Below are 27,950 nucleotides of genomic sequence, written 5' to 3' on the forward strand. Positions count from 1 at the left end.
GGGGCCGCAGGGGCGTGACCAAGGGGGCGCCGGGGCGTGACCAAGGGGGCCGCAGGGGCGTGACCAAGGGGGGGGGCAGGGGCGTGACCAAGGGGGGGCAGGGGCGTGACCAAGGGGGGGCAGGGGCGTGACCAAGGGGGCGCAGGGGCGTGACCAAGGGGGCGCAGGGGCGTGACCAAGGGGGGCAGGGCGTGCCTAAGGGGCCGCAGGGGCGTGACCAAGGGGGGGCAGGGGCGTGACCAAGGGGCCGCTGGGGCGTGACCAAGGGGGTGCTGCACTCAGGGGCCTGTGTTCCCCATGAGATGCTTGGGGCTGGGGGGGATCTGTCCGCTGCAGGCTCCTCCGCTGAGCACATGATGGGGTCGGAGGTCGAACCTTGGAACGGAGCCGCTGACAGCTGAGAGTCCGTTACTCTGCTTCTTGGCTCCTCAGTGACTGGGAGTCGCCAGCGCTGCTACACTGCAGCAAAACCTCAGCTGGGAGAGAGACATTGTCACAAATCCCAGCATCAGGCTTCAGCCCGGAGAGCGATGATGAAACGCCGGGTGTAACGAGCGCCGTCTGTCAGGCTGTGTTCACATGTCGCAGCTCCCGGCTGGTGGTGCCGGCTGTGGCTGCTCCTGGGGGGACGCCGTCGTCTGACCCGCTCGGGGTCCGGGAGGGGAGCGCTGTCCGTGTCATCAGGTTTTTTGCTTTTCCAGAGTGATCTGTGGAGATGATCGGCTGCAGAGCCCGGGCCTCACGTGATCGCAGCAGCGGTGAGTTAACCCTTTGTTTCCTGCTTTCCATTTATTCCCTATTCGTCGCTGTGTAATGTTATGATGTCATCCTGAGTCAGAGCGGAGTCACTGTCTGCACAGAGTCCTAATTATATCCCCCCACCCGGGCGTCCGGTGCTCACTGCGGGGGCTGCTCTCTGTATACTGCCTGTCTATATACTGCCTGTATACCTGTCTATATACTGCCTGTATACTGCCTGTATACCTGTCTATATACTGCCTGTATACTGCCTATATACTGCCTGTCTATATACTGCTTATATACTGCCTGTATACTGTCTGTATACCTGTCTATATACTGCCTGTATACCTGTCTATATACTGTCTGTATACTGCCTATATACTGTCTATATACTGCCTGTATACTGCCTGTATACTGCTTATATACTGCCTGTATACTGCCTATATACTGCTTATATACTGCCTGTATACTGCCTATATACTGCCTGTCTATATACTGCTTATATACTGCCTGTATACCTGTCTATATACTGCCTGTATACCTGTCTATATACTGCCTGTATACTGCCTGTATACTGTCTATATACCTTCTATATACTGCTTATATACTGCCTGTATACCTGTCTATATACTGTCTATATACTGTTTATATACTGCCTGTATACCTGTCTATATACTGCCTGTATACCTGTCTATATACTGTCTGTATACTGTCTATATACTGCCTGTATACTGCCTGTATACTGTCTATATACCTTCTATATACTGCTTATATACTGCCTGTATACTGTCTATATACTGTCTATATACTGTTTATATACTGCCTGTATACTGTCTATATACTGCCTGTATACTGTCTATATACCTTCTATATACTGCTTATATACTGCCTGTATACCTGTCTATATACTGTCTGTATACCTGGCTATATACTGCCTGTATACTGCCTGTATACCTGTCTATATACTGCCTGTATACTGCCTGTATACCTGTCTATATACTGCCTGTATACTGCCTATATACTGCCTGTCTATATACTGCTTATATACTGCCTGTATACTGTCTGTATACCTGTCTATATACTGCCTGTATACCTGTCTATATACTGTCTGTATACTGCCTATATACTGTCTATATACTGCCTGTATACTGCCTATATACTGCTTATATACTGCCTGTATACTGCCTATATACTGCCTGTCTATATACTGCTTATATACTGCCTGTATACTGTCTGTATACCTGTCTATATACTGCCTGTATACCTGTCTATATACTGTCTGTATACTGCCTATATACTGTCTATATACTGCCTGTATACTGTCTATATACCTTCTATATACTGCTTATATACTGCCTGTATACCTGTCTATATACTGTCTATATACTGCTTATATACTGCCTGTATACTGTCTATATACTGCCTGTATACTGCCTGTATACTGTCTATATACCTTCTATATACTGCTTATATACTGCCTGTATACCTGTCTATATACTGTCTGTATACCTGGCTATATACTGCCTGTATACCTGTCTATATACTGTCTGTATACCTGCCTATATACTGTCTGTATACCTGTCTATATACTGCCTGTATACCTGGCTATATACTGCCTGTATACTGCCTGTATACTACCTGTATACCTGGCTATATACTGCCTGTATACCTGTCTATATACTGCCTGTATACCTGGCTATATACTACCTGTATACCTGTCTATATACTGTCTATATACTGTCTATATACTGCTTATATACTGCTTATATACTGCCTGTATACTGTCTATATACCTTCTATATACTGCTTATATACTGCCTGTATACCTGTCTATATACTGTCTGTATACCTGTCTATATACTGCCTGTATACCTGCCTATATACTGCCTGTATACCTGGCTATATACTGCCTGTATACCTGGCTATATACTACCTGTATACCTGTCTATATACTGTCTATATACTGCTTATATACTGCCTGTATACCTGCCTATATACTGTCTGTATACCTGTCTATATACTGCCTGTATACCTGTCTATATACTGCCTGTATACCTGCCTATATACTGCCTGTATACCTGTCTATATACTGCCTGTATACCTGTCTATATACTGCCTGTATACCTTCTATATACTGCTTATATACTGCCTGTATACCTGCCTATATACTGCCTGTATACCTGCCTATATACTGCCTGTATACCTGTCTATATACTGCCTGTATACCTGTCTATATACTGCCTGTATACCTGTCTATATACTGTCTGTATACCTGTCTATATACTGCCTGTATACCTTCTATATACTGCTTATATACTGCCTGTATACTGTCTATATACTGCCTGTATACCTGCCTATATACTGCCTGTATACTGCCTATATACTGCCTGTATACCTGTCTATATACTGCCTGTATACCTGTCTATATACTGCCTGTATACTGCCTATATACTGCCTGTATACCTGGCTATATACTGCCTGTATACCTGTCTATATACTGCCTGTATACCTGTCTATATACTGCCTGTATACTGCTTATATACTGCCTGTATACCTGTCTATATACCTGCATATATACTGTCTGTATACCTGTCTATATACTGTCTATATACTGCTTATATACTGCCTGTATACCTGTCTATATACCTGCATATATACTGTCTGTATACCTGTCTATATACTGTCTATATACTGCTTATATACTGCCTGTATACCTGTCTATATACTGCCTGTATACCTGCCTATATACTGCCTGTATACTGCCTATATACTGCCCGTATACCTGTCTATATACTGCCTGTATACCTGTCTATATACCTGCATATATACTGTCTGTATACCTGTCTATATACTGCCTATATACTGCCTGTATACCTGTCTATATACTGCCTGTATACCTGTCTATATACTGTCTGTATACCTGTCTATATACTGTCTATATACTGCTTATATACTGCCTGTATACCTGTCTATATACCTGCATATATACTGTCTGTATACCTGTCTATATACTGTCTATATACTGCTTATATACTGCCTGTATACCTGTCTATATACTGCCTGTATACCTGCCTATATACTGCCTGTATACTGCCTATATACTGCCTGTATACCTGTCTATATACTGCCTGTATACCTGTCTATATACCTGCATATATACTGTCTGTATACCTGTCTATATACTGCCTATATACTGCCTGTATACCTGTCTATATACTGCCTGTATACCTGTCTATATACCTGCATATATACTGTCTGTATACCTGTCTATATACTGTCTATATACTGCTTATATACTGCCTGTATACCTGTCTATATACTGCCTGTATACCTGGCTATATACTGCCTGTATACCTGGCTATATACTGTCTGTATACCTGTCTATATACTGCCTGTATACCTGGCTATATACTGCCTGTATACTGCCTGTATACTACCTGTATACTGCCTGTATACTGCCTATATACTGCCTATATACTGCCTGTATACTGCCTATATACTGCCTGTATACCTGTCTATATACTGTCTATATACTGCTTATATACTGCCTGTATACCTGTCTATATACTGCCTGTATACCTGGCTATATACTGCCTGTATACCTGTCTATATACCTGCATATATACTGTCTGTATACCTGTCTATATACTGTCTATATACTGCCTGTATACTGTCTGTATACCTGTCTATATACTGTCTATATACTGCTTATATACTGCCTGTATACCTGTCTATATACTGCCTGTATACCTGTCTATATACTGTCTGTATACCTGTCTATATACTGTCTATATACTGCCTGTATACCTTCTATATACTGCTTATATACTGCCTGTATACTGCCTATATACTACCTGTATACCTGTCTATATACTGCCTGTATACCTTCTATATACTGCTTATATACTGCCTGTATACTGCCTATATACTGCCTGTATACCTGTCTATATACTACCTGTATACCTGTCTATATACTGCCTGTATACCTGTCTATATACTGTCTGTATACCTGGCTATATACTGCCTGTATACCTGTCTATATACTGCCTGTATACCTGTCTATATACTACCTGTATACCTGTCTATATACTGCCTGTATACCTGTCTATATACTACCTGTATACCTGTCTATATACTGCCTGTATACCTGTCTATATACTGTCTGTATACCTGTCTATATACTGCCTGTATACCTGGCTATATACTGTCTGTATACCTGGCTATATACTGCCTGTATACCTGGCTATATACTGCCTGTATACCTGTCTATATACTGTCTGTATACCTGTCTATATACTGCCTGTATACCTGGCTATATACTACCTGTATACCTGGCTATATACTGCCTGTATACCTGGCTATATACTGCCTGTATACCTGTCTATATACTGCCTGTATACTGCCTATATACTGCCTGTATACCTGGCTATATACTACCTGTATACCTGTCTATATACTGCCTGTATACCTGGCTATATACTACCTGTATACCTGTCTATATACTGCCTGTATACCTGTCTATATACTACCTGTATACCTGTCTATATACTGCCTGTATACCTGTCTATATACTACCTGTATACCTGTCTATATACTGCCTGTATACCTGTCTATATACTGTCTGTATACCTGTCTATATACTGCCTGTATACCTGTCTATATACTGCCTGTATACCTGGCTATATACTGCCTGTATACCTGTCTATATACTGCCTGTATACCTGGCTATATACTACCTGTATATATACTGTCTGTATACCTGTCTATATACTACCTGTATACCTGGCTATATACTGCCTGTATACCTGTCTATATACTGCCTGTATACCTGGCTATATACTACCTGTATATATACTGTCTGTATACCTGTCTATATACTGTCTGTATACCTGTCTATATACTGCCTGTATACCTATCTATATACTGCCTGTATACCTGTCTATATACTACCTGTATACCTGGCTATATAATGCCTGTATACCTGGCTATATACTGTCTGTATACCTGTCTATATACTGTCTGTATACCTGGCTATATACTGCCTGTATACCTGGCTATATACTGCCTGTATACCTGGCTATATACTGTCTGTATACCTGTCTATATACTACCTGTATACCTGGCTATATAATGCCTGTATACCTGGCTATATACTGTCTGTATACCTGTCTATATACTGTCTGTATACCTGGCTATATACTGCCTGTATACCTGGCTATATACTGCCTGTATACATGTCTATATACTGCCTGTATACCTGTCTATATACTGCCTGTATACCTGGCTATATACTGCCTGTATACCTGTCTATATACTGCCTGTATACCTGGCTATATACTACCTGTATACCTGTCTATATACTGCCTGTATACCTGTCTATATACTGCCTGTATACGTTCTTATATACGTGCCTGTATACCTGGCTATATACTGCCTGTATACCTGGCTATATACTGCCTGTATACGTTCTTATATACGTGCCTGTATACCTGTCTATATACTACCTGTATACCTGTCTATATACTGCCTGTATACCTGTCTATATACCTGCATATATACTGTCTGTATACATTCTTATATACTGCCTGTATACCTGCCTATATACTGCCTGTAGAGCTGCTTATATACTGCCTGCTCTGGGCTGCAGCCCGGACCCCCATACTCTGCACCCCCTGTAGGCCGTCATCCTACGGTTTTCTACAAAACTGCATTTAATGTGCCCCTTCTGTTTGCTCCTATGTGGATGTTTGTCTTTAAGGGTCCGTCCACTGCTGGACATGGTCGTGGCCCCGCTGACCAGTTTCCGCCGCCGCTCCGGCTGACGCCTCATTACCCCCGGTCCTGGCTCGTCCCCTGCACCCAGAGCAATGAGTCCTGTGACCTAATAATCCCGTGCAGGAAACCGTCCATCATTGGGAAACCCGGCAGTGTCTGCTGACACACAGTCAGGTGTGAACAGTGACGTAATTACTGCAGAGATCATGTAGACAAGTAAAGCCGCCCTCACATGCGAGAGCGCTCTGTATTCTGAGTGTCGCTGTCGGAAAGCTCTGACGGCCGCTTATCCCTGGCAGAATAAATGATCCGAGTCCAAAATCGGACTTGCACGATGCTTAACGGCCCCGATGATTGTCCGGGGACCCCCATGTGTAATGTGTATGGGGAAAAGGCCGGGGAGCCAGTAAGCCAAACCTCTGACCCCACCAAAATGGACACCGACTGCACAGCCCTGTACTGGGGGCCACCTGCCAGTGCGATGTCCTCACCTACTGCGTATTACAGGATGCTTATTACAGTGGACGCTCCTCCTCCTGTGGACGCTCCTTCTGTTTACGCGCTTCTGTGGACGCTCCTCCAGTGGACGCTCCTCCTCCTGTGCATGTGTGGCACCCCAGGAGTATGGTCGCCACAGTGGCTTTGCCTTCCTCCAGGGAGGGTAATGCCAGGCTTGGAGGCAATGATGGGTCTCTCTCACAGTTAACCTATACATGCAGCACAGTTCCACTCCAGGCCAGCAGGGGGGACTCTGAACTGGAATGGAAGGGAGGAGTGCTCTCTGAGGGCCAAGAGGAAGGAGTGGTCAGTTAGTGTGAGGAGGTCCACGTGTGCAGACGTGTGGAGAGAAGCTGGAGGTTGAGCTGAGGAAAGAGAGCTCCCTCATAGCGAGAGCGCATGAACTGGAGCCTGGTCTCCACGGTTGTACGGATACTAAAGGTCCTACAGCAGATACCAGAGGAGTAGGAGGCTGTAAATGCACTACCCCCATCTAAGACTCGGAGGCACAACAGCACGGAGTGAGCCAAGAGAGGAATAGCGGCTACAGCTGTCTGCCATACGAGGAGCGAGAGTAGAAGAGAATTAGGAGGAACTTCAGTGTAACTCAGTACTAGGAGTACTTCACTCAAATAAGCGCTAGGGAAGGAGACTGCACAGCCCGCTTGTGAGAGAGAATCCCTGAATTGCTTCCAGGCTAGCCTGCTCCGGTTCCATCTGTAATCAGGACCCTGGACTGCAGTTATCAAGTAAAGGTACAGAAATTGCACCCCGCTGTGTCTTGTCTGCTTCCTACCCTTCCGGCACTGCTACATCCCTGTGCCAACGACATCTACACTGCCCTGGGACTACAGCTTCACCTGTGGGGAGCTTTTACATCTTTGCTGCACCACACCATCAGTCCCAGAGGATCTGTCTGCAGCGTCGGCTTAACATCTCACATGCCGAACACCACAGGTGGCGTCACAAACTATTCATCTAACTACATTCCCCCATTCAATCTCCCCTGATACTTGGGCGTCCAGGGCCACGGACCGGGTCACCGCTGCTGTGACACATCCCGCCGACACCGGCCCGGTACCAAGTACCCCACAGCTCTGGGAGGGCGACCCAGGTGCTCCTCCAGTGGACACTGCTTCTGTGGATTCTCCTCCTCCAGTGGACGCTCCTCCAGTGTACGCTCCTCCTCCTGTGGACACTTCTCCTCCTGTTTACGTGGTTTCTGTGGACGCTCCTCCTCCTGTGGACGCTCCTCCTCCTGTTTACGTGGTTTCTGTGGACGCTCCTCCTCCTGTGGACGCTCCTCCTCCTGTTTACGTGGTTTCTGTGGATGCTCCTCCTCCTGTTTACGTGGTTTCTGTGGACGCTCCTCCTCCTGTGGACGCTCCTCCTCCTGTGGACGCTCCTCCTGTTTACATGGTTTCTGTGGACGCTCCTCCTCCTGTGGACGCTCCTCCTCCTGTGGACGCTCCTCCTCCTGTTTACGTGGTTTCTGTGGACGCTCCTCTTCCTGTGGACGCTCCTCCTGTTTACGTGGTTTCTGTGGACGCTCCTCTTCCTGTGGACGCTCCTCCTGTTTACGTGGCTTCTGTGGACGCTCCTCCTGTGGACGCTTCTCCTCCTGTTTACGTGGCTTCTGTGGACGCTCCTCTTCCTGTGGACGCTCCTCCTCCTGTTTACGTGGTTTCTGTGGACGCTCCTCCTGTGGATGCTCCTCCTCCTGTTTACGTGGTTTCTGTGGACACTCCTCCTCCTGTTTACGTGGTTTCTGTGGACGCTCCTCCTCCTGTGGACGCTCCGCCTCCTGTTTACGTGGTTTCTGTGGACGCTCCTCTTCCTGTGGACGCTCCTCCTGTTTACGTGGTTTCTGTGGACGCTCCTCTTCCTGTGGACGCTCCTCCTGTTTCATTGGTTTCTGTGGACGCTCCTCCTCCTGTTTACGTGGCTTCTGTGGACGCTCCTCTTCCTGTGGACGCTTCTCCTCCTGTTTACGTGGTTTCTGTGGACGCTCCTCCTCCTGTGGACGCTCCTCCTCCTGTTTACGTGGTTTCTGTGGACGCTCCTCCTCCTGTGGACGCTCCTCCTCCTGTTTACGTGGTTTCTGTGGACGCTCCTCCTCCTGTGGACGCTCCTCCTCCTGTTTACGTGGTTTCTGTGGACGCTCCTCCTGTGGACGCTCCTCCTCCTGTTTACGTGGTTTCTGTGGACGCTCCTCCTCCTGTTTACGCGGTTTCTGTGGACGCTCCTCCTGTTTACGTGGTTTCTGTGGACGCTCCTCCTCCTGTGGACGCTCCTCCTCCTGTTTACGTGGTTTCTGTGGACGCTCCTCCTCCTGTGGACGCTCATCCTCCTGTTTACGTGGTTTCTGTGGACGCTCCTCTTCCTGTTTACGCGGTTTCTGTGGACGCTCCTCCTCCTGTGGACGCTCCTCCTGTTTACGTGGTTTCTGTGGACGCTCCTCCTCCTGTGGACGCTCCTCCTCCTGTTTACGTGGTTTCTGTGGACGCTCCTCCTGTTTACGTGGTTTCTGTGGACACTCCTCCTTCTGTGGACGCTCCTCCTCCTGTTTACGTGGTTTCTGTGGACGCTCCTCCTCCTGTGGAGGCTCCTCCTCCTGTTTACGTGGTTTCTGTGGACGCTCCTCCTCCTGTGGACGCTCCTCCTCCTGTTTACGTGGTTTCTGTGGACGCTCCTCCTGTGGACGCTCCTCCTCCTGTTTACGCGGTTTCTGTGGACGCTCCTCCTCCTGTGGACGCTCCTCCTCCTGTTTACGTGGTTTCTGTGGACGCTCCTCCTCCTGTGGACGCTCCTCCTCCTGTTTACGCGGTTTCTGTGGACGCTCCTCCTCCTGTGGACGCTCATCCTCCTGTTTACGTGGTTTCTGTGGACGCTCCTCCTGTGGACGCTCCTCCTCCTGTTTACGTGGCTTCTGTGGACGCTCCTCTTCCTGTGGACGCTTCTCCTCCTGTTTACGTGGTTTCTGTGGACGCTCCTCCTCCTGTGGACGCTCCTCCTCCTGTTTACATGGTTTCTGTGGACGCTCCTCCAGTGTACGCTCCTCCTCCTGTGGACGCTCCTCCTCCTGTTTACGTAGTTTCTGTGGACGCTCCTCCTCCTGTTTACGTGGTTTCTGTGGACGCTCCTCCTCCTGTGGACGCTCCTCCTCCTGTTTACGTGGTTTCTGTGGACACTCCTCCTCCTGTGGACGCTCCTCCTCCTGTGGATGCTCCTCGGTTCTCTCTAACACATGACGACCCCTCAGTGTGGACATTACTAAGGGCGCTGTGCACACTAATCACCCGCATGTTTTCTAGGCTGACTCTACAGGAAGCTTTTCCTTTGTTAGTTTTTCATTTCCTGATGTCGCTTAGGCCTCTTTCACACTTCCGTTTTTTTACAATCAGTCAAAATCCGCCAGGTTTTAAAAAAAAACGGATCCGCAATATTTTTTTGCGGATCCGTTTTTTTCCCCATTGACTTCCATTATCGGCGGATTTTGACGGATTGCCGTCCGTTGCATCCGTTTTTGTGAGGATCCACCATAATGTTAGTGTCCGTTAACATCCTCAAAGATTTCCAAACGGAGCTTGCAACGTTTTTTTGGCCGGCGGATCCTCCACACACTGATTTAACCCCAAATTCTGTCTGGGTGCCGGACAAAATAAAATTCTCATTCTCTCTCTCTCTCTCTCTCTCTCTCTCTCTCTCTCTCTCTCTCTTCTCTCTCTCTCTCTCTTTCTTTCTCTCTCTCTCTCTCTCTTTCTTTCTCTCTCTCTCCTCTTTCTTTCTCTCTCTCTCCTCTTTCTTTCTCTCTCTCTCCTCTTTCTTTCTCTCTCCTCTTTCTCTCTCTCTCTCCTCTTTCTCTCTCTCTCTCCTCTTTCTCTCTCTCTCTCCTCTTTCTCTCTCTCTCTCCTCTTTCTCTCTCTCTCTCCTCTTTCTCTCTCTCTCTCTCCTCTTTCTCTCTCTCTCTCTCCTCTTTCTCTCTCTCTCTCTCCTCTTTCTCTCTCTCTCCTCTTTCTCTCTCTCTCCTCTTTCTCTTTCTCTCCCCTCTTTCTCTCTCTCTCCCCTCTTTCTCTCTCTCTCCCCTCTTTCTCTCTCTCTCCTCTCTTTCTCTCTCTCCCTCTCTTTCTCTCTCTCTCTCTCTTTCTCTCTCTCTCTCCTCTTTCTCTCTCTCTCTCCTCTTTCTCTCTCTCTCTCTCCTCTTTCTCTCTCTCTCTCTCCTCTTTCTCTCTCTCTCTCTCCTCTTTCTCTCTCTCTCCTCTTTCTCTCTCTCTCCCTCTTTCTCTTTCTCTCCCTCTTTCTCTCCCTCTCTCCCCTCTTTCTCTCTCTCTCCCCTCTTTCTCTCTCTCTCCCCTCTTTCTCTCTCTCTCCTCTCTTTCTCTCTCTCCCTCTCTTTCTCTCTCTCCCTCTCTTTCTCTCTCTCCCTCTCTTTCTCTCTCTCTCCCTCTCTTTCTCTCTCTCTCCCTCTCTTTCTCTCTCTCTCCCTCTCTTTCTCTCTCTCTCCCTCTCTTTCTCTCTCTCTCCCTCTCTTTCTCTCTCTCTCCCTCTCTTTCTCTCTCTCTCCCTCTCTTTCTCTCTCTCCCTCTCTTTCTCTCTCTCCCTCTCTTTCTCTCTCTCCCTCTCTTTCTCTCTCTCCCTCTCTTTCTCCCTCTCTCTTTCTCTCTCCCTCAGCGGTTCCTTTAAATTTCCTCATTTTGCGGATCCGTCAAAAAACGGATCCTGTGGCATCCGTTCACGTCAGTTAAGAACGGATCCGCTTCTCCACCTTTTTGGCGGATTGTAACTGACACAAAAAACTGAAGTGTGAAAGAGGCCTTAGAAGAGTTTTTTCTCTCTGCGTCTGATTGGACGGTGGGTACACTGGAGGAGATTCCACCGGATCCATCAGCGACTTTCACTTTTGTTTGGGTTTTTTTTTTAAACCAGAAATAGAAAGAAAAAGCTTTATACTGGAGATGAGCCGGAGTCTTTCAGGTGGTGAAGTTATTTTATTATACCTAAAAGACTCCTAAAAATCTCCAGGTCACTGCACGCTCCATCACAAGGCGCGAGCGGCCGAGTCCTGGAACACTGCAGCCAAAATCCGCTGTGAACCGGAAATATTACATAAAAATGCAGCATTGGTGTAAAAAAAGAAAAATCCCATCCAGCTATGACAGGTGGGAGGACGAGACAGCTGCTGCCAGAGATGACCGGCGGCGGCCGGCAGAGCGCTGCCGCGTGTGGACGAGACGGCTGCTGTCAGAGATGACCTCTGACACGAGGGGGTGACGGATTTTTTTGTAGATTTGACCCCCATTAATCGCAGTTTTCTCAGCTTTCTGCTGTAAATCTGTATGAAACATTCCACAATTTAGCGACTTTTGCCAATTTTCTGACCCCAAATTTTCAACTTTGTGTAAAGCTTATAGGGAAGGAGATGTAACCGAGCGCGGCCACGTGACTGTACATCTGTGACCGCTTTTTGGTAATCCCTTGGTCTGAGTGATGAGGACACTTGTAGGTGATAGTGCTCGCCGCCACGTCCGGCTCGTTCTCACATTGCCTAGATGCGGCCTCCATTGTATTATTTCCTACTTTGTGACTGTGGAAGTAGAAACGTGGCCGAGGTCAGCGGCGGTCTGGGCAGAGACTTCTTTAAACACTTTTCCCTCTCATTTGTGAATAGTGGCGGCGGACGGGTGGTGGGCAGCGGAGCCGCAGGTTTCCTATGACTTGCGGAGGAGTTGTACACGGCTGTATAGACGGCACCGTGGTGCGGAGAGGAGCTGCACACACGTGACGGTGCAGGGAGACGCTCCTGCCGGGGGCTCCGGACGCTCAATCACTTTTCTTAGCTCACCTATTGTTATTCAGGGATTACATCCAGATTTTAATTTTCTTTCCCCTCCGGCTTTTATTTCCCTCTTATCCAGGACTTTCCACTGCCACGTCCACAGAACCGCAGACACCAGACCAGAAAAACCGGATCTGGAGATTCCTGCAGCTCATCTCCCGACATCAGACACCGAGACAAAGGAACGACTCCCCTGCGAACAGTCCAGTCATGGAATAAGGGATCATGTGCTCCTGAACTGTGTATCCAATCCCACAGTATGTGATAAGTCCACTGAGCAGTGTATCTAATCCTCTCCTGTGTGATACTGTCTGCTGAGCCGTGTATCTAATCCTCTCCTGTGTGATACTGACTGCTGAGCCGTATATCTAATCCTCTCCTGTGTGATACTGACTGCTGAGCCATTTATCTAATCCTATCCTGTGTGATACTGACTGCTGAGCCGTTTATCTAATCCTCTCCTGTGTGATACTGTCTGCTGAGCCGTGTATCTAATCCTCTCCTGTGTGATACTGACTGCTGAGCCGTGTATCTAATCCTCTCCTGTGTGATACTGACTGCTGAGCCGTGTATCTAATCCTCTCCTGTGTGATACTGTCTGCTGAGCCGTGTATCTAATCCTATCCTGTGTGATACTGACTGCTGAGCCGTGTATCTAATCCTATCCTGTGTGATACTGACTGATGAGCCGTGTGTCTAATCCTCTCCTGTGTGATACTGACTGCTGAGCCGTTTATCTAATCCTCTCCTGTGTGATACTGACTGCTGAGCCGTGTATCTAATCCTCTCCTGTGTGATACTGACTGCTGAGCCGTGTATCTAATCCTCTCCTGTGTGATACTGACTGCTGAGCCATGTATCTAATCCTATCCTGTGTGATACTGACTGCTGAGCCGTGTATCTAATCCTATCCTGTGTGATACTGACTGCTGAGCCGTTTATCTAATCCTCTCCTGTGTGATACTGACTGCTGAGCCGTATATCTAATCCTATCCTGTGTGATACTGACTGCTGAGCCGTGTATCTAATCCTATCCTGTGTGATACTGTCTGCTGAGCCGTGTATCTAATCCTATCCTGTGTGATACTGTCTGCTGAGCCGTGTATCTAATCCTCTCCTGTGTGATACTGACTGCTGAGCCATGTATCTAATCCTATCCTGTGTGATACTGACTGCTGAGCCGTGTATCTAATCCTCTCCTGTGTGATACTGACTGCTGAGCCATGTATCTAATCCTATCCTGTGTGATACTGACTGCTGAGCCGTGTATCTAATCCTCTCCTGTGTGATACTGTCTGCTGAGCCGTGTATCTAATCCTATCCTGTGTGATACTGACTGCTGAGCCGTGTATCTAATCCTATCCTGTGTGATACTGACTGATGAGCCGTGTGTCTAATCCTCTCCTGTGTGATACTGACTGCTGAGCCGTGTATCTAATCCTCTCCTGTGATACTGACTGCTGAGCCGTGTATCTAATCCTCTCCTGTGTGATACTGCTGAACCGTGTATCTAATCCTCTCCTGTGTGATACTGACTGCTGAGCCGTGTATCTAATCCTATCCTGTGTGATACTGTCTGCTGACCTGTGTATCTAATCCTCTCCTGTGTGATACTGACTGCTGAGCCGTGTATTTAATCCTCTCCTGTGTGATACTGACTGCTGAGCCGCGTATCTAATCATATCCTGTGTGATACTGTCTGCTGACCTGTGTATCTAATCCTCTCCTGTGTGATACTGACTGCTGAGCCGTGTATCTAATCCTCTCCTGTGTGATACTGACTGCTGAGCCGTGTATCTAATCCCATCCTGTGTGATACTGTCTGCTGAGCCGTGTATCTAATCCTATCCTGTGTAATACTGACTGCTGACCTGTGTATCTAATCCTCTCCTGTGTGATACTGACTGCTGAGCCGTGTATCTAATCCTCTCCTGTGTGATACTGACTGCTGAGCAGTGTATCTAATCCTCTCCTGTGTGATACTGACTGCTGAGCCGTGTATCTAATCCTCTCCTGTGTGATACTGTCTGCTGAGCCGTGTATGTAATCCTCTCCTGTGTGATACTGTCTGCTGAGTCGTGTATCTAATCCTCTCCTGTGTGATACTGTCTGCTGAGCCGTGTATCTAATCCTATCCTGTGTGATACTGACTGCTGAGCCGTGTATCTAATCCTCTCCTGTGTGATACTGTCTGCTGAGCCGTGTATGTAATCCTCTCCTGTGTGATACTGTCTGCTGAGTCGTGTATCTAATCCTCTCCTGTGTGATACTGTCTGCTGAGCCGTGTATCTAATCCTATCCTGTGTGATACTGACTGCTGAGCCGTGTATCTAATCCTCTCCTGTGTGATACATTCCACTGTGTATTGAATCCCAGCATATGTGATAAGGCGATGAGATTTTCACCTGCCACCCAGGCCAGGCTTAGATACACGGTATCCCCTGTGTACCCATTGTATGCAGTGACTCCTGCAGATGCTGATAAGAGTCATTGATAGCAGTCAGGATGGAGCGGGGGATGGGCTGGGGTAAAACAATCACAGATAAAAGGACAATGGCGGCTGCTGGAGGTTCTCTGGATACTCCAGCCCCGGCCATCACCTCCTAACCCCCCACCCTCTGGGTGTCTGGGGTCACACAATGAGGGTCTGTGGACGGCTGGGGTCACTGGTCGGGTCTAGGCCGTGCTGGGAATGCTGCGTTTTTACTGTAAATTCTTTTTTCTTTAGTCCATCGTCTTCTGGTCGTAGATCTAGGATCCTCCGGGCCGGAGACGGCAATGAGCCCTGGGGCAACAAGCTCCAGAAATCATCTGGAGGCAGAATCTCCGTATTGGTGGGAAGGCGACGATGGTCCTCCGAGCCGGCGGTCCAGACGCAGACATCGGGGGGGGGGAGCCCCGGCCCTCTATCCGTGACCATCACAGCCGACAGCCGATCCTCTTAAGGCGTTAGGTGCAGAGATCACCCCCAATATAAATGCAGCAGTGATCTCCGCATCTACCCACACGGACAGACAGATCCCCGGGGGGACGGCGGTGACACGGGAATGTTGGCTGCACCGCCGGATGCCATCGCCTCTCTCTTCCCATCAGTGCTGTTATGGGACCACACTGTGACTGTAGGCGTCCATGATTCCTGCTCGTAGGATCAGCCGCCGGTCTCCTGCTCCGCATCCTTCATTCCTATGGCTGTCGCCTCGTCTAGCAGAATCTCTGCTTGCTGTCTGTGAAATGCTCTCGTTTGCATCCAGCGGTGCAGTCCTGCTCACAGCTGATCATTTGTTACATTGTATCCAGTCTGTACAATCCTCACATTACATTGTATGCTGGATACAGTTGGGACAACTCCGCTGCCGCCACATTTTCCACCCTCCTGACTCGCGTTACTTGCCGCAGTATTTTTTAAACTTTTCCCCCATTTTTCCGGAGTTGGTGACTCGCTCGTCTTGTTTCCTGGCGATTTTCCAGTCCAGTAAGATCCCCGTGTTCCTGCTTCCTCGATGACGCTGGGAAACTCGCCAGATGCCTGGAAGCCGCCCCCGTGCTGGTGGATCCTGCGGGACATTACTGGTTGTGTTACAAAAGAGCGACTGATAATCTCTGGGGTCGCACAGCCCTGACCTCAGCCGATGCGTCACTGCACTGGATCCACACGTTACTGACATCGCCGCATGCTGGGGCTTGTAGTCCGTTCCTGGCTCATCCATTGTGCAGCCTTCCTATTAGACTGGCCGTCTCCCCCCTATGGTGACGTGCATTGCACTTGTGTAAGGCTGGTTTCACACTTGCATTTTTTTCCTATATTTAACATGGGTGCGCATTGTCATGCGTTTGTACACGTTTCATGCGTTTTTTTGTAGCGTGCGCCCAGGCGCACAAAATGCAACCTGTTGCATTTTTTGTGCATCCGACCTGTCTCAAAAAAACGCCTGCGTACGCAATGCTCACGGAATTCACCCAGAAACACATTAACGTCTATGGTCATGCACCCGTCAGCGTTTAAAAACCATGCGCAAAAAACAAAACACATTATAAACACATGATGTGTTTTTTATGCGAGTTTGCACTGTGCACGCAGCGCAAAAAACCGCAAGTGTGAAAGTAGCATAAGACCCCCAGACACATTCGATGGCCGCCGCTCTCCTGTGTTTTCCAAGAGCCGCAGCGGCTGTGGGATTGCAGCTTCCCCCGAGGGACCCCGCACACATTGGACTGTCAGTTGCTGATATCGGTGGGGTCGGCCGGCCTTAGGCAAATGTGAATGTAGCGTTAAAGAAAATTCAAGGCACGGATAGAATAAAAAGCGTCAGACCTAGCGCAAATCAGCACGTTCTTCTAGTCACCTGATTGTCTGCAGCGGTACTCCTCTCCAGAGTGACCTGCAATGAATCGGCCGGGGCGCTCGAAGTTGAATACACCATTCTTTAGTTTAAGTGCGTCCAGGGCTGAAAAATTGAGCTCAGATTTGACTGTTCGAACCAAGCACAGGCGCTCGGTGCGTCATGGTGGCCAAACATTTCGGTGCACCACCCCATCTGCTCGGTTTCCCTCTGAGGTCTGGATGGGCAGCTCCAATAGCAGAATGACACCTTCATGCCACACAGGAACCATTAGGGCCTCGGGCACTGGGGGAAGGGTCTTCATCAGGACTGTGACTCATGGTTGATGCCTGGAAAACAGCGGGGGGGATTGAGCAGGACCGCAGCAGCAGAGAGTCCACGATCGGCCCAGAATACCAGGAGCGAATGGGGCGAGCCCATGAATGGGCACAGAGGACCAGTGCAGAGAAAGTCTGAGCAGGAGTAGACGTGAAATGGTGATTGGGGCTGAGTAAGATGTGATTATCGTGACCGGGCGTCAGTCATACGAGGGAGCGCCAGGTGCCAGCTTTGATGGAAACCAGTAGTCACGGTTGGGTTATACTGGGGAAGATGGGGGAGGTGAGTGTTTAGAAATGGCCCAGCGCAAAATGAAAGATGCCCGGAGCTGGACAGACATGTTCATCATCACCTGTTCTCACTTCTGAGGACACCTGGCCATCTGCTGATAGTCACGACATGAAAAAGTCATCACCGGGGCCGAGTGCTCAGATGTGTCTCAACTGTAGTCTGATTGGGGGGATGTGACACAACCAAGTCCTGGTGACTTGCCCTTTAAATGAGTCGATGCTCTGCTCATCTGCACCAGAACTGATGATCCAGCAGAAATTACTGCAACTCCTGCATGGCCCCTCAAGTACAGGCTAAAATCAGTGCAGCCACCGCTCATCGTAAGGTCTCGGTGCAGCCACCGCTCATCGTAAGGTCTCGGTGCAGCCACCGCTCATCGTAAGGTCTCGGTGCAGCCACCGCTCATCGTAAGGTCTCGGTGCAGCCACCGCTCATCGTAAGGTCTCGGTGCAGCCACCGCTCATCGTAAGGTCTCGGTGCAGCCACCGCTCATCGTAAGGTCTCGGTGCAGCCACCGCTCATCGTAAGTTCTCGGTGCAGCCCCCACTCATCGCTCATTGTAAGGTCTCGGTGCAGCCACCCCTCATCGTAAAGTCTCTGCAGCCACCGCTCATCGTAAAGTCTCTGCAGCCACCGCTCATCATAAGGTCTCGGTGCAGCCACCGCTCATTGTAAGGTCTCAGTGCAGCCACCGCTCATCGTAAGGTCTCGGTGCAGCCACCGCTCATCGTAAGTTCTCGGTGCAGCCCCCACTCATCGCTCATTGTAAGGTCTCGGTGCAGCCACCCCTCATCGTAAAGTCTCTGCAGCCACCGCTCATCGTAAAGTCTCTGCAGCCACCGCTCATCGTAAGGTCTCAGTGCAGCCACCGCTCATTGTAAGGTCTCGGTGCAGCCACCGCTCATCGTAAGGTCTCGGTGCAGCCACCGCTCATCATAAGGTCTCGGTGCAGCCACCCCTCATTGTAAGGTCTTGGTGCAGCCACCGCTCATCGTAACGTCTCAGTGCAGCCACCGCTCATCAAAAAGTCTCTGCAGCCACCGCTCATTGTAAGGTCTCAGTGCAGCCACCGCTCATCATAAGGTCTCGGTGCAGCCACCCCTCATTGTAAGGTCTTGGTGCAGCCACCGCTCATCGTAAGGTCTCAGTGCAGCCACCGCTCATCAAAAAGTCTCTGCAGCCACCGCTCATCGTAAAGTCTCTGCAGCCACCGCTCATCATAAGGTCTCGGTGCAGCCACCACTCATCGTAAGGTCTCGGTGCAGCCACCGCTCATCGTAAGGTCTCAGTGCAGCCACTGCTCATCAAAAAGTCTCTGCAGCCACCGCTCATCATAAGGTCTCGGTGCAGCCACCGCTCATCATAAGGTCTCAGTGCAGCCACCGCTCATTGTAATGTCTCAGTGCAGCCACTGCTCATCAAAAAGTCTCTGCAGCCACCGCTCATTGTAAGGTCTCAGTGCAGCCACCGCTCATCGTAAGGTCTCGGTGCAGCCACCGCTCATCATAAGGTCTCGGTGCAGCCACCCCTCATTGTAAGGTCTTGGTGCAGCCACCGCTCATTGTAAGGTCTCAGTGCAGCCACCGCTCATCAAAAAGTCTCTGCAGCCACCGCTCATTGTAAGGTCTCAGTGCAGCCACCGCTCATCGTAAGGTCTCGGTGCAGCCACCGCTCATCATAAGGTCTCGGTGCAGCCACCCCTCATTGTAAGGTCTTGGTGCAGCCACCGCTCATCGTAAGGTCTCAGTGCAGCCACCGCTCATCAAAAAGTCTCTGCAGCCACCGCTCATCGTAAAGTCTCTGCAGCCACCGCTCATCATAAGGTCTCGGTGCAGCCACCACTCATCGTAAGGTCTCGGTGCAGCCACCGCTCATCGTAAGGTCTCAGTGCAGCCACTGCTCATCAAAAAGTCTCTGCAGCCACCGCTCATCATAAGGTCTCAGTGCAGCCACCGCTCATCAAAAAGTCTCTGCAGCCACCGCTCATTGTAAGGTCTCTGTGCAGCCACCGCTCATCGTAAGGTCTCAGTGCAGCCACTGCTCATCAAAAAGTCTCTGCAGCCACCGCTCATCATAAGGTCTCGGTGCAGCCACCGCTCATCATAAGGTCTCGGTGCAGCCACCCCTCATTGTAAGGTCTTGGTGCAGCCACCGCTCATCGTAAGGTCTCAGTGCAGCCACCGCTCATCAAAAAGTCTCTGCAGCCACCGCTCATCGTAAAGTCTCTGCAGCCACCGCTCATCATAAGGTCTCAGTGCAGCCACCACTCATCGTAAGGTCTTGGTGCAGCCACCGCTCATCGTAAGGTCTCAGTGCAGCCACTGCTCATCAAAAAGTCTCTGCAGCCACCGCTCATCGTAAAGTCTCTGCAGCCACCGCTCATCATAAGGTCTCAGTGCAGCCACCGCTCATCAAAAAGTCTCTGCAGCCACCGCTCATTGTAAGGTCTCTGTGCAGCCACCGCTCATCGTAAGGTCTCAGTGCAGCCACTGCTCATCAAAAAGTCTCTGCGGCCACCGCTCATCGTAAAGTCTCTGCAGGCACCGCTCATCATAAGGTCTCAGTGCAGCCACCGCTCATTGAAAGGTCTTGGTGCAGCCACCGCTCATCGTAAGGTCTCAGTGCAGCCACAGCTCATCGTAAGGTCTCAGTGCAGCCACTGCTCATCAAAAAGTCTCTGCAGCCACCGCTCATCGTAAAGTCTCTGCAGCCACCGCTCATCGTAAGGTCTCAGTGCAGCCACCGCTCATCGTAAGGTCTCTGTGCAGCCAACGCTCATCGTAAAGTCTCTGCAGCCACCCCTCATTGTAAAGTCTCTGCAGCCACGGCTCATCGTAAAATCTCTGCAGCCACCGCTCATCGTAAGGTCTCAGTGTGGCCACCGCTCATCATAAGGTCTCTGCAGCCACCGCTAATCATAAGGTCTCTGCAGCCACCCCTCATTGTAAAGTAGTCTCAGCCACCGCTCATCGTAAGATCTCAGTGCAGCCACCGCTCATCGTAAGGTCTCCGTGCAGCCACCGCTCATCGTAAGGTCTCCGTGCAGCCACCGCTCATCATAAGGTCTCTGCAGCCACCGCTCATCACAAGGTCTCAGTGCAGCCACCGCTCATCGTAAGGTCTCAGTGCAGCCAGAAGACAAAAATAAAAGTGAGTTAAAAAACTGGATATGATGACTCCGCCTGGAATTTCTTGACTTTTGATTTCACTAGCAGAAAAATCTTAATCTTGAAAACTGCTTCTAAAAGATTGTTTGCCAAGTTTTCATGTGGTTTTTGTGACATGGGCGCAGCATGGAGGGGTGTTTTTTTTTTTTTGTGGTCACTTTTCTGCAGCAAAAACTTCTAAAGACGCAGCAAGGCGTTGACATCCACTATAACGACACAGTGTAGGGACTTGTTCTCACACAAATCCATGGGGCGGTTGTTGTGCGCTGATTGGGATGTGGATTTTGGTGCAGAACTTCTGTGTGAACGAGCCCCAAGGTTGGGTTTATGCGACCCCGGGCCGTATACCATCTGCCATACCCGCCCTGGCTTCATCTTAGTCGGTGACCAGTTGGAGAGGTTTCGCTCCACGGGAATCACATTTTTCTAAACCTTTAAAAACAAAAATAAAAAAAAGTTAAAAAAAAACTCCAACGAAGATAAAAAGCAAAGTAGTTGGAAAAGTCGACCGAGCTTTTTTTAAGCTGTTTTTTTTTTCAGGAGGATTTTGAAGAGGATCTGATGAAAATAAACCTCCTCCAATTGAGCAGTGTGAACACGGTGCTACAGGCAATGCGTCACAAGATGCAAAGAAGCTGGTTTCCCAGAATGGAAGGAACTATGTGGCGAGTCCCACCTGGGGAGCGGCCGCCATAGGAGCCGCGTGACCCGCCGGATGTCTGCGACGAAGGAGGTGGAGGATACATGGAGGCCAGAGCCTGGGGCGGTGGACGAGGCGCTCGTGTAATTACACCGTACGCCCGTCACCGCCGAGGACGCTGAGCGCAGCACATTCCAGACTGATTCTTGTATCCAGGACGAATCACCTCCTGCACCAACACCACCATCGTTGTGTGAGAAACTTGCTAATATTTATTGGGTGTCCTCAAATTCCTTCCACTGTTTTTAATAACTCTGCTTGCTGTTAGCAAATGGGTGCACTCTGTTTGACATTCTGAGGCGGCTACGAGAGTGGCTAACCCCTCCTCCGGCAGCCAAGTTACCAGGGAGACGCATAGCGCTGCATAGGAGCTGTGAACACAAAACGACAGGAAGGTTTTCGGTGCAGCGCGGCGGCTTCAGTTGTCACTGCTGTAGGATTAGACATTTAGACTATTTGGCTTGTGGGTAAGAAACTGCCCCTGGATGGTGATCGAGAGGTGAAATAACCCCAAACGCCTGCGCTGCGCAGATTCTACACATTTCTAAGCAACAAAATGTTGTCTGGGAGCAGAAAACCCTGAAACTTCCAACTCCCCAAAATTGTATTGTCACGGGGCGGGTGTGTCAGTCTGTACTGTAGCCCGGGCATTATATTCCTGCACCGATGGATAAACTACAGGGGGAAGAGCTGCAGAGTAGATGGAGACGCAAACAGGATCCGCTGGTTATGGAGGGATCCGCTGGTTATGGAGGGATCCGCTGCTGGTTTTCTGTTTGCTCTGGGCAACGTCGACTCACAATGAAGACGACGAGGAGGATCAGGGCCGGACGATGGATTATTAATAATAATCTTTATATAAGGCCAACATATTCCGCAGCGCTTTACAGTTTAACATTTTCCAAACACAAGTCATAAGTAACAACGTTAACAATACAGTAATTAAAGCACAATAAGCCGCCCCTGCTGGTGAGAGCTTACACTCTACAGTGAGGTGGGGGAGATACAGAGGACAGGTGTGTATATACAATGATGGATTTACAATGATGGTCCAGCCATCTTGAGGGAGTGAGGGATGGAGATAGTGAATGGGCTACACACACTTACACAGAGAATGACTGTGATTAGTGAACGTGATAGGCCGCTCTGAACAAATGTGTTTTGAGGGAGCGCCTGAAACTGCAAATTGTGAGGGGTTGCACGCATCCCCCAACCTCAATCCCTGTAGTCTGCATTGATAGATGATAAATGTCCTGGGGACCTCAACCAGGTTGTACCACACCCCACAATGCACTGAACAAGTATGTAACCTCAGCGCCTTACCGGGCGTCTGTTGTCTGTGACCCCTGTTCCTTACCGAGCACCTGTAGTGTGTGACCCCCGCTCCTTACCGGGAGTCTGTGACCCCCCACTCCTTACTGGGCGTCTGTAGTCTGTGACCCCCACTCCTTACCGGGCTACTGTAGTCTGTGACCCTCAACCCTTACCAGGCGTCTGTAGACTGTGATCCCCACTCCTTACCGGGCACCTGTAGTGTGTGACCCCCGCTCCTTACCGGGAGTCTGTGACCCCCACTCCTTACCGGGCGTCTGTAGACTGCGACCCCCACTCCTTACTGGGCGTCTGTAGTCTGTGACCCCCACTCCTTACCGAGTGACTGTATTCTGTTACCCTCGCTCCTTACCAGGCGTCTGTAGACTGTGACCCCCACTCCTTACCGGGCGTCTATCTGTAGCATCTGACCCCCACTCCTTACCGGGCGTCTGTCTGTAGCATGTGACCCCCACTCCTAATCGGGCGTCTGTATGTGACCCCCGCTCCTTACCGGGCGTCCGTAGCATGTGACCCCCGCTCCTTACTGGGCAGCTGTAGCGTGTGACCCCACTCCTTACCGGGTGTCTGAAGTGTGTGACTCCCGCTCCTTACCGGGCATCTGTAGTCTGTGACCCCCGCTCCTTACCGGGCGTCTGTAGCATGTGACCCCCACTCCTTACCGGGCGTCTGTCTGTAGCATGTGACCCCCACTCCTTATCGGGCGTCTGTATGTGACCCCCGCTCCTTACCGGGCGTCCGTAGCATGTGACCCCCGCTCCTTACCGGGCAGCTGTAGCGTGTGACCCCCACTCCTTACCGGGTGTCTGAAGTGTGTGACTCCCGCTCCTTACCGGGCATCTGTAGTCTGTGACCCCCGCTCCTTACCGGGCGACCGTAGCATGACCCCCGCTTCTTACCGGGCGTCTGTAGTCTTCTGTGACCCCCGCTCCTTACCAGGCGTCTATCTGTAGCATGTGACCCCCACTCCTTACCGGGCGTCTGTCTGTAGCATGTGACCCCCACTCCTTATCGGGCGTCTGTATGTGACCCCCGCTCCTTACCGGGCGTCCGTAGCATGTGACCCCCACTCCTTACCGGGCAGCTGTAGCGTGCGACCCCACTCCTTACTGGGTGTTTGAAGTGTGTGACTCCCGCTCCTTACCGGGCATCTGTAGTCTGTGACCCCCGCTCCTTACCGGGCGTCTGTAGCATGTGACCCCCGCTTCTTACCTGGCGTCTGGCGTCTGTATGTGACCCCCGCTTCTTTCCGGGCGCCAGTAGCCTGTGACCCCCGCTTCATACCTTGCTTCTGTAGCATGTGACCCCCGCTCCTTACCGGGGCGTCTGTAGTCTGTGAACCCCGCTCCTTACCTTGCTTCTGTAGCATGTGACCCCCCGCTCCTTACCTGGGCGTCTGTAGTCTGTGACCCCCGCTCCTTACCTTGCTTCTGTAGCATGTGATCCCCGCTTCTTACCTTGCTTCTGTAGCATGTGACCCCCACTCCTTACTTGGGCGTCTGTAGCATGTGACCCCCGCTTCTAACCGGGCGTCTGTAGCATGTGACCCCCGCTCCTTACCGGGCGTCTGTAGCATGTGACCCCCGCTCCTTACCGGGCGTCTGTAGTCTGTGACCCCCGCTCCTTACCGGGCGTCTGTAGCATGTGATCCCCGCTTCTTACCTTGCTTCTGTAGCATGTGACCCCCACTCCTTACTTGGGCGTCTGTAGCATGTGACCCCCGCTTCTAACCGGGCGTCTGTAGCATGTGACCCCCGCTCCTTACCGGGCGTCTGTAGCATGTGACCCCCGCTCCTTACCGGGCGTCTGTAGTCTGTGACCCCCGCTCCTTACCTTGCTTCTGTAGCATGTGATCCCCGCTTCTTACCTTGCTTCTGTAGCATGTGACCCCCACTCCTTACTTGGGCGTCTGTAGCATGTGACCCCCGCTTCTAACCGGGCGTCTGTAGCATGTGACCCCCGCTCCTTACCGGGCGTCTGTAGCATGTGACCCCCGCTCCTTACCGGGCGTCTGTAGCATGTGATCCCCGCTCCTTACCGGGCGTCTGTAGCATGTGACCCCCGCTCCTTACCGGGCGTCTGTAGTCTGTGACCCCCGCTTCTTACCTTGCTTCTGTAGCATGTGATCCCCGCTTCTTACCTTGCTTCTGTAGCATGTGATCCCCGCTTCTTACCGGGCAGCTGTAGCGTGCGACCCCACTCCTTACTGGGTGTTTGAAGTGTGTGACTCCCGCTCCTTACCGGGCATCTGGAGTCTGTGACCCCCGCTCCTTACCGGGCATCCGTAGCATGACCCCCGCTTCTTACCTGGCGTCTGTATGTGACCCCCGCTTCTTTCCGGGCGCCAGTAGCCTGTGACCCCCACTTCATACCTTGCTTCTGTAGCATGTGACCCCCGCTCCTTACCGGGGCGTCTGTAGTCTGTGACCCCCGCTCCTTACCTTGCTTCTGTAGCATGTGACCCCCCGCTCCTTACCTGGGCGTCTGTAGTCTGTGACCCCTGCTCCTTACCTTGCTTCTGTAGCATGTGATCCCCGCTTCTTACCTTGCTTCTGTAGCATGTGACCCCCACTCCTTACTTGGGCGTCTGTAGCATGTGACCCCCGCTTCTAACCGGGCGTCTGTAGCATGTGACCCCCGCTCCTTACCGGGCGTCTGTAGCATGTGACCCCCGCTCCTTACCGGGCGTCTGTAGCATGTGACCCCCGCTCCTTACCGGGCGTCTGTAGTCTGTGACCCCCGCTTCTTACCTTGCTTCTGTAGCATGTGATCCCCGCTTCTTACCTTGCTTCTGTAGCATATGATCCCCGCTTCTTACCTTGCTTCTGTAGCATGTGACCCCCACTCCTTACTTGGGCGTCTGTAGCATGTGATCCCCGCTTCTAACCGGGCGTCTGTAGCATGTAACCCCCGCTCCTTACTGGGCGTCTGTAGTATGTGATCCCCGCTTCTTACCTTGCTTCTGTAGCATGTGACCCCCGCTCGTTACTTTGCTTCTGTAGCATGTGACCCCCGCTTCTTACCTTGCTGCTGTAGCATGTGACCCCCGCTCGTTACTTTGCTTCTGTAGCATGTGACCCCCGCTTCTTACCTTGCTTCTGTAGCATGTGACCCCCGCTCCTTACCGGGCATCCGTAGCATGACCCCCGCTTCTTATCGGGCGTCTGTATGTGACCCCCGCTTCTTTCCGGGCGCCAGTAGCCTGTGACCCCCGCTTCATACCTTGCCTCTGTAGCATGTGACCCCCGCTCCTTACCTGGGCGTCTGTAGTCTGTGACCCCCGCTCCTTACCTTGCCGCTGTAGCATGTGACCCCCGCTCCTTACCTGGGCGTCTGTAGTCTGTGACCCCCGCTTCTAACCGGGCGCCTGTAGCATTTGACCCCCGCTTCTTACCTTGCTTCTGTAGCATGTGACCCCCGCTTCTTACCAGGCGTCTGTAGCATGTGACCCCCCGCTTCTAACCGGGCGTCTGTAGCATGTGACCCCTGCTTCTTACCTGGGCGTCTGTAGTCCGTGACCCCGCTCCTTAACGGGCATCTGTAGTGTGTGATCCCCGCTCCTTACCATGAGGCTGTAGTCTGTGACCCCCGCTTCTTACCTTGCTTCTGTAGCATGTGACCCCCGCTTCTTACCTTGCTTCGGTAGCACGTGACCCCCGCTGACCGGCTTTGTAGTCTCGGCTCTGCTTCTTGTTTGTCTGCTGAAGGTCATCGGATAAATCAGATTACAGATGGCTCAGACCGGGGGCCGGTCCAGGTGTGGACCCTTCTCCCATATTTCCCTGCTGTGATGCAGATCTCTGGCGGGATCGCGCTCCCAGCCTCAGCGGACTGTTCATTACCCCATGAACACAGGCGGGGAGAGACTTTTACAGTTTATTACATTCGTACTTTGCTCAGTATTTTTGATTCATTTTTCTTCAAGAAATTTCTTTTTATGTTCTCAGTAACGGAGCAGAAGTCCGGACGAAGAAGGAAAGACACGCCACCTGCAAATGTAAGAAAAAGCGTGAACGTTTATGGGCCGTGCCATGTATCAGTGGGGGTCCCAAACTGAAACCTGGGCAAAGTGGGACCCCCGGCCCACACACTGTGAGCCCCAGCACCATCAGCCCAGGCACCGTGAGCCTCACATATGGTGGGAAGACCCCTAAAATGAAGGTGTTGTGGGCTCTCTGGGCGCCACACGGCCCCAGATATCACATCCAAGTGGCTGCAGGAAACTGGGCGTCTGTGGATCAGTAGTGCTTTGCCTTTTACTTTGCAGGTCACCGCCACACAATTCCTCCCCGGACACAGGAGGCGTCTAATGGACGTCAATGCTAAGTGTGGAGCTTCAGACGAAGCGCGTCACCACATGGGAAGTGGCACAGCTGCTGCGGTACCTCTGTCACTGTGGATGGACTGCGCTGCTTATAGTCTGAGCCTCCCATCAGACAACCAGGCGTCACCGCACAGAACCGAGCGACCCCAGGAATGACGAGAGCGAGCGGCTGCCACGTGAGCGGGACCTGCAGCCGCCATACACAAATCACCGAACATCTGATGAAGGTTTTTTTCTTTTTTTAAAAAAGCAAAATGTTTATTGCTTCATTGTACAAATAAAATCAGTGCTTATAAATAAACGGAAGCGCGATAAGTCTCCCCTCCCCGACTGCCAACGCGACCAACGGCGTGGAGAGGAGAAAAATACGGAAATTAATATAAATAAAGAATTCATCATCGGCCGAGGGCAGCGCTTTATTAATTAATTTCAGAGATCCTCGGCGGAGCGCCCCCTAGGGGCACACGGAAACGTCACAACGACTCATCTGATATGTCAGATTCTCAATCTGATTTATAAAGTGTCATAAATGCACAGCCCAGACGTGAGATATTTATCTGTCCACTTTCTGCTCTGCTGCCTCCCCCGGGGCGGTGCGCTCATGATGATTGGCAGCAGCATGGCCCGA

The 27,950-nt window shown here is 50.7% G+C and overlaps 1 protein-coding gene across 7 annotated transcripts; it reads left to right on the forward strand.

The window, feature by feature from the left end:
• The first annotated feature begins 276 nt into the window (after positions 1 to 276).
• LOC141074105 (uncharacterized) lies at positions 277 to 27,725 on the forward strand. Of its 7 annotated transcripts, none has more exons than XR_012227126.1 (4): positions 277 to 758; positions 6,500 to 6,690; positions 12,930 to 13,107; positions 26,946 to 27,725. XR_012227126.1 is itself a non-coding variant. In XM_073561639.1 (4 exons), exons 1-4 carry the CDS (start codon positions 12,564 to 12,566, stop codon positions 27,476 to 27,478), a joined length of 501 nt encoding a protein of 166 aa, XP_073417740.1. In that variant the 5' UTR covers positions 12,488 to 12,563; the 3' UTR covers positions 27,479 to 27,725. The 7 variants fall into 7 exon arrangements, 1 of the variants encoding a protein (XP_073417740.1); XR_012227123.1 differs by lacking the exons at positions 277 to 758; positions 6,500 to 6,690 and adding an exon at positions 9,784 to 12,173 and having other exon boundaries at positions 26,946 to 26,995; positions 27,266 to 27,725; XM_073561639.1 differs by lacking the exons at positions 277 to 758; positions 6,500 to 6,690 and adding an exon at positions 12,488 to 12,623 and having other exon boundaries at positions 26,946 to 26,995; positions 27,266 to 27,725.
• The last annotated feature ends 225 nt before the right edge of the window (positions 27,726 to 27,950 follow it).

This window comes from Dendrobates tinctorius, unplaced genomic scaffold, assembly GCF_039654945.1.
Source record: "Dendrobates tinctorius isolate UK_male_01 unplaced genomic scaffold, ASM3965494v1 ptg000323l, whole genome shotgun sequence".
Lineage (NCBI taxonomy): Eukaryota > Metazoa > Chordata > Amphibia > Anura > Dendrobatidae > Dendrobates > Dendrobates tinctorius.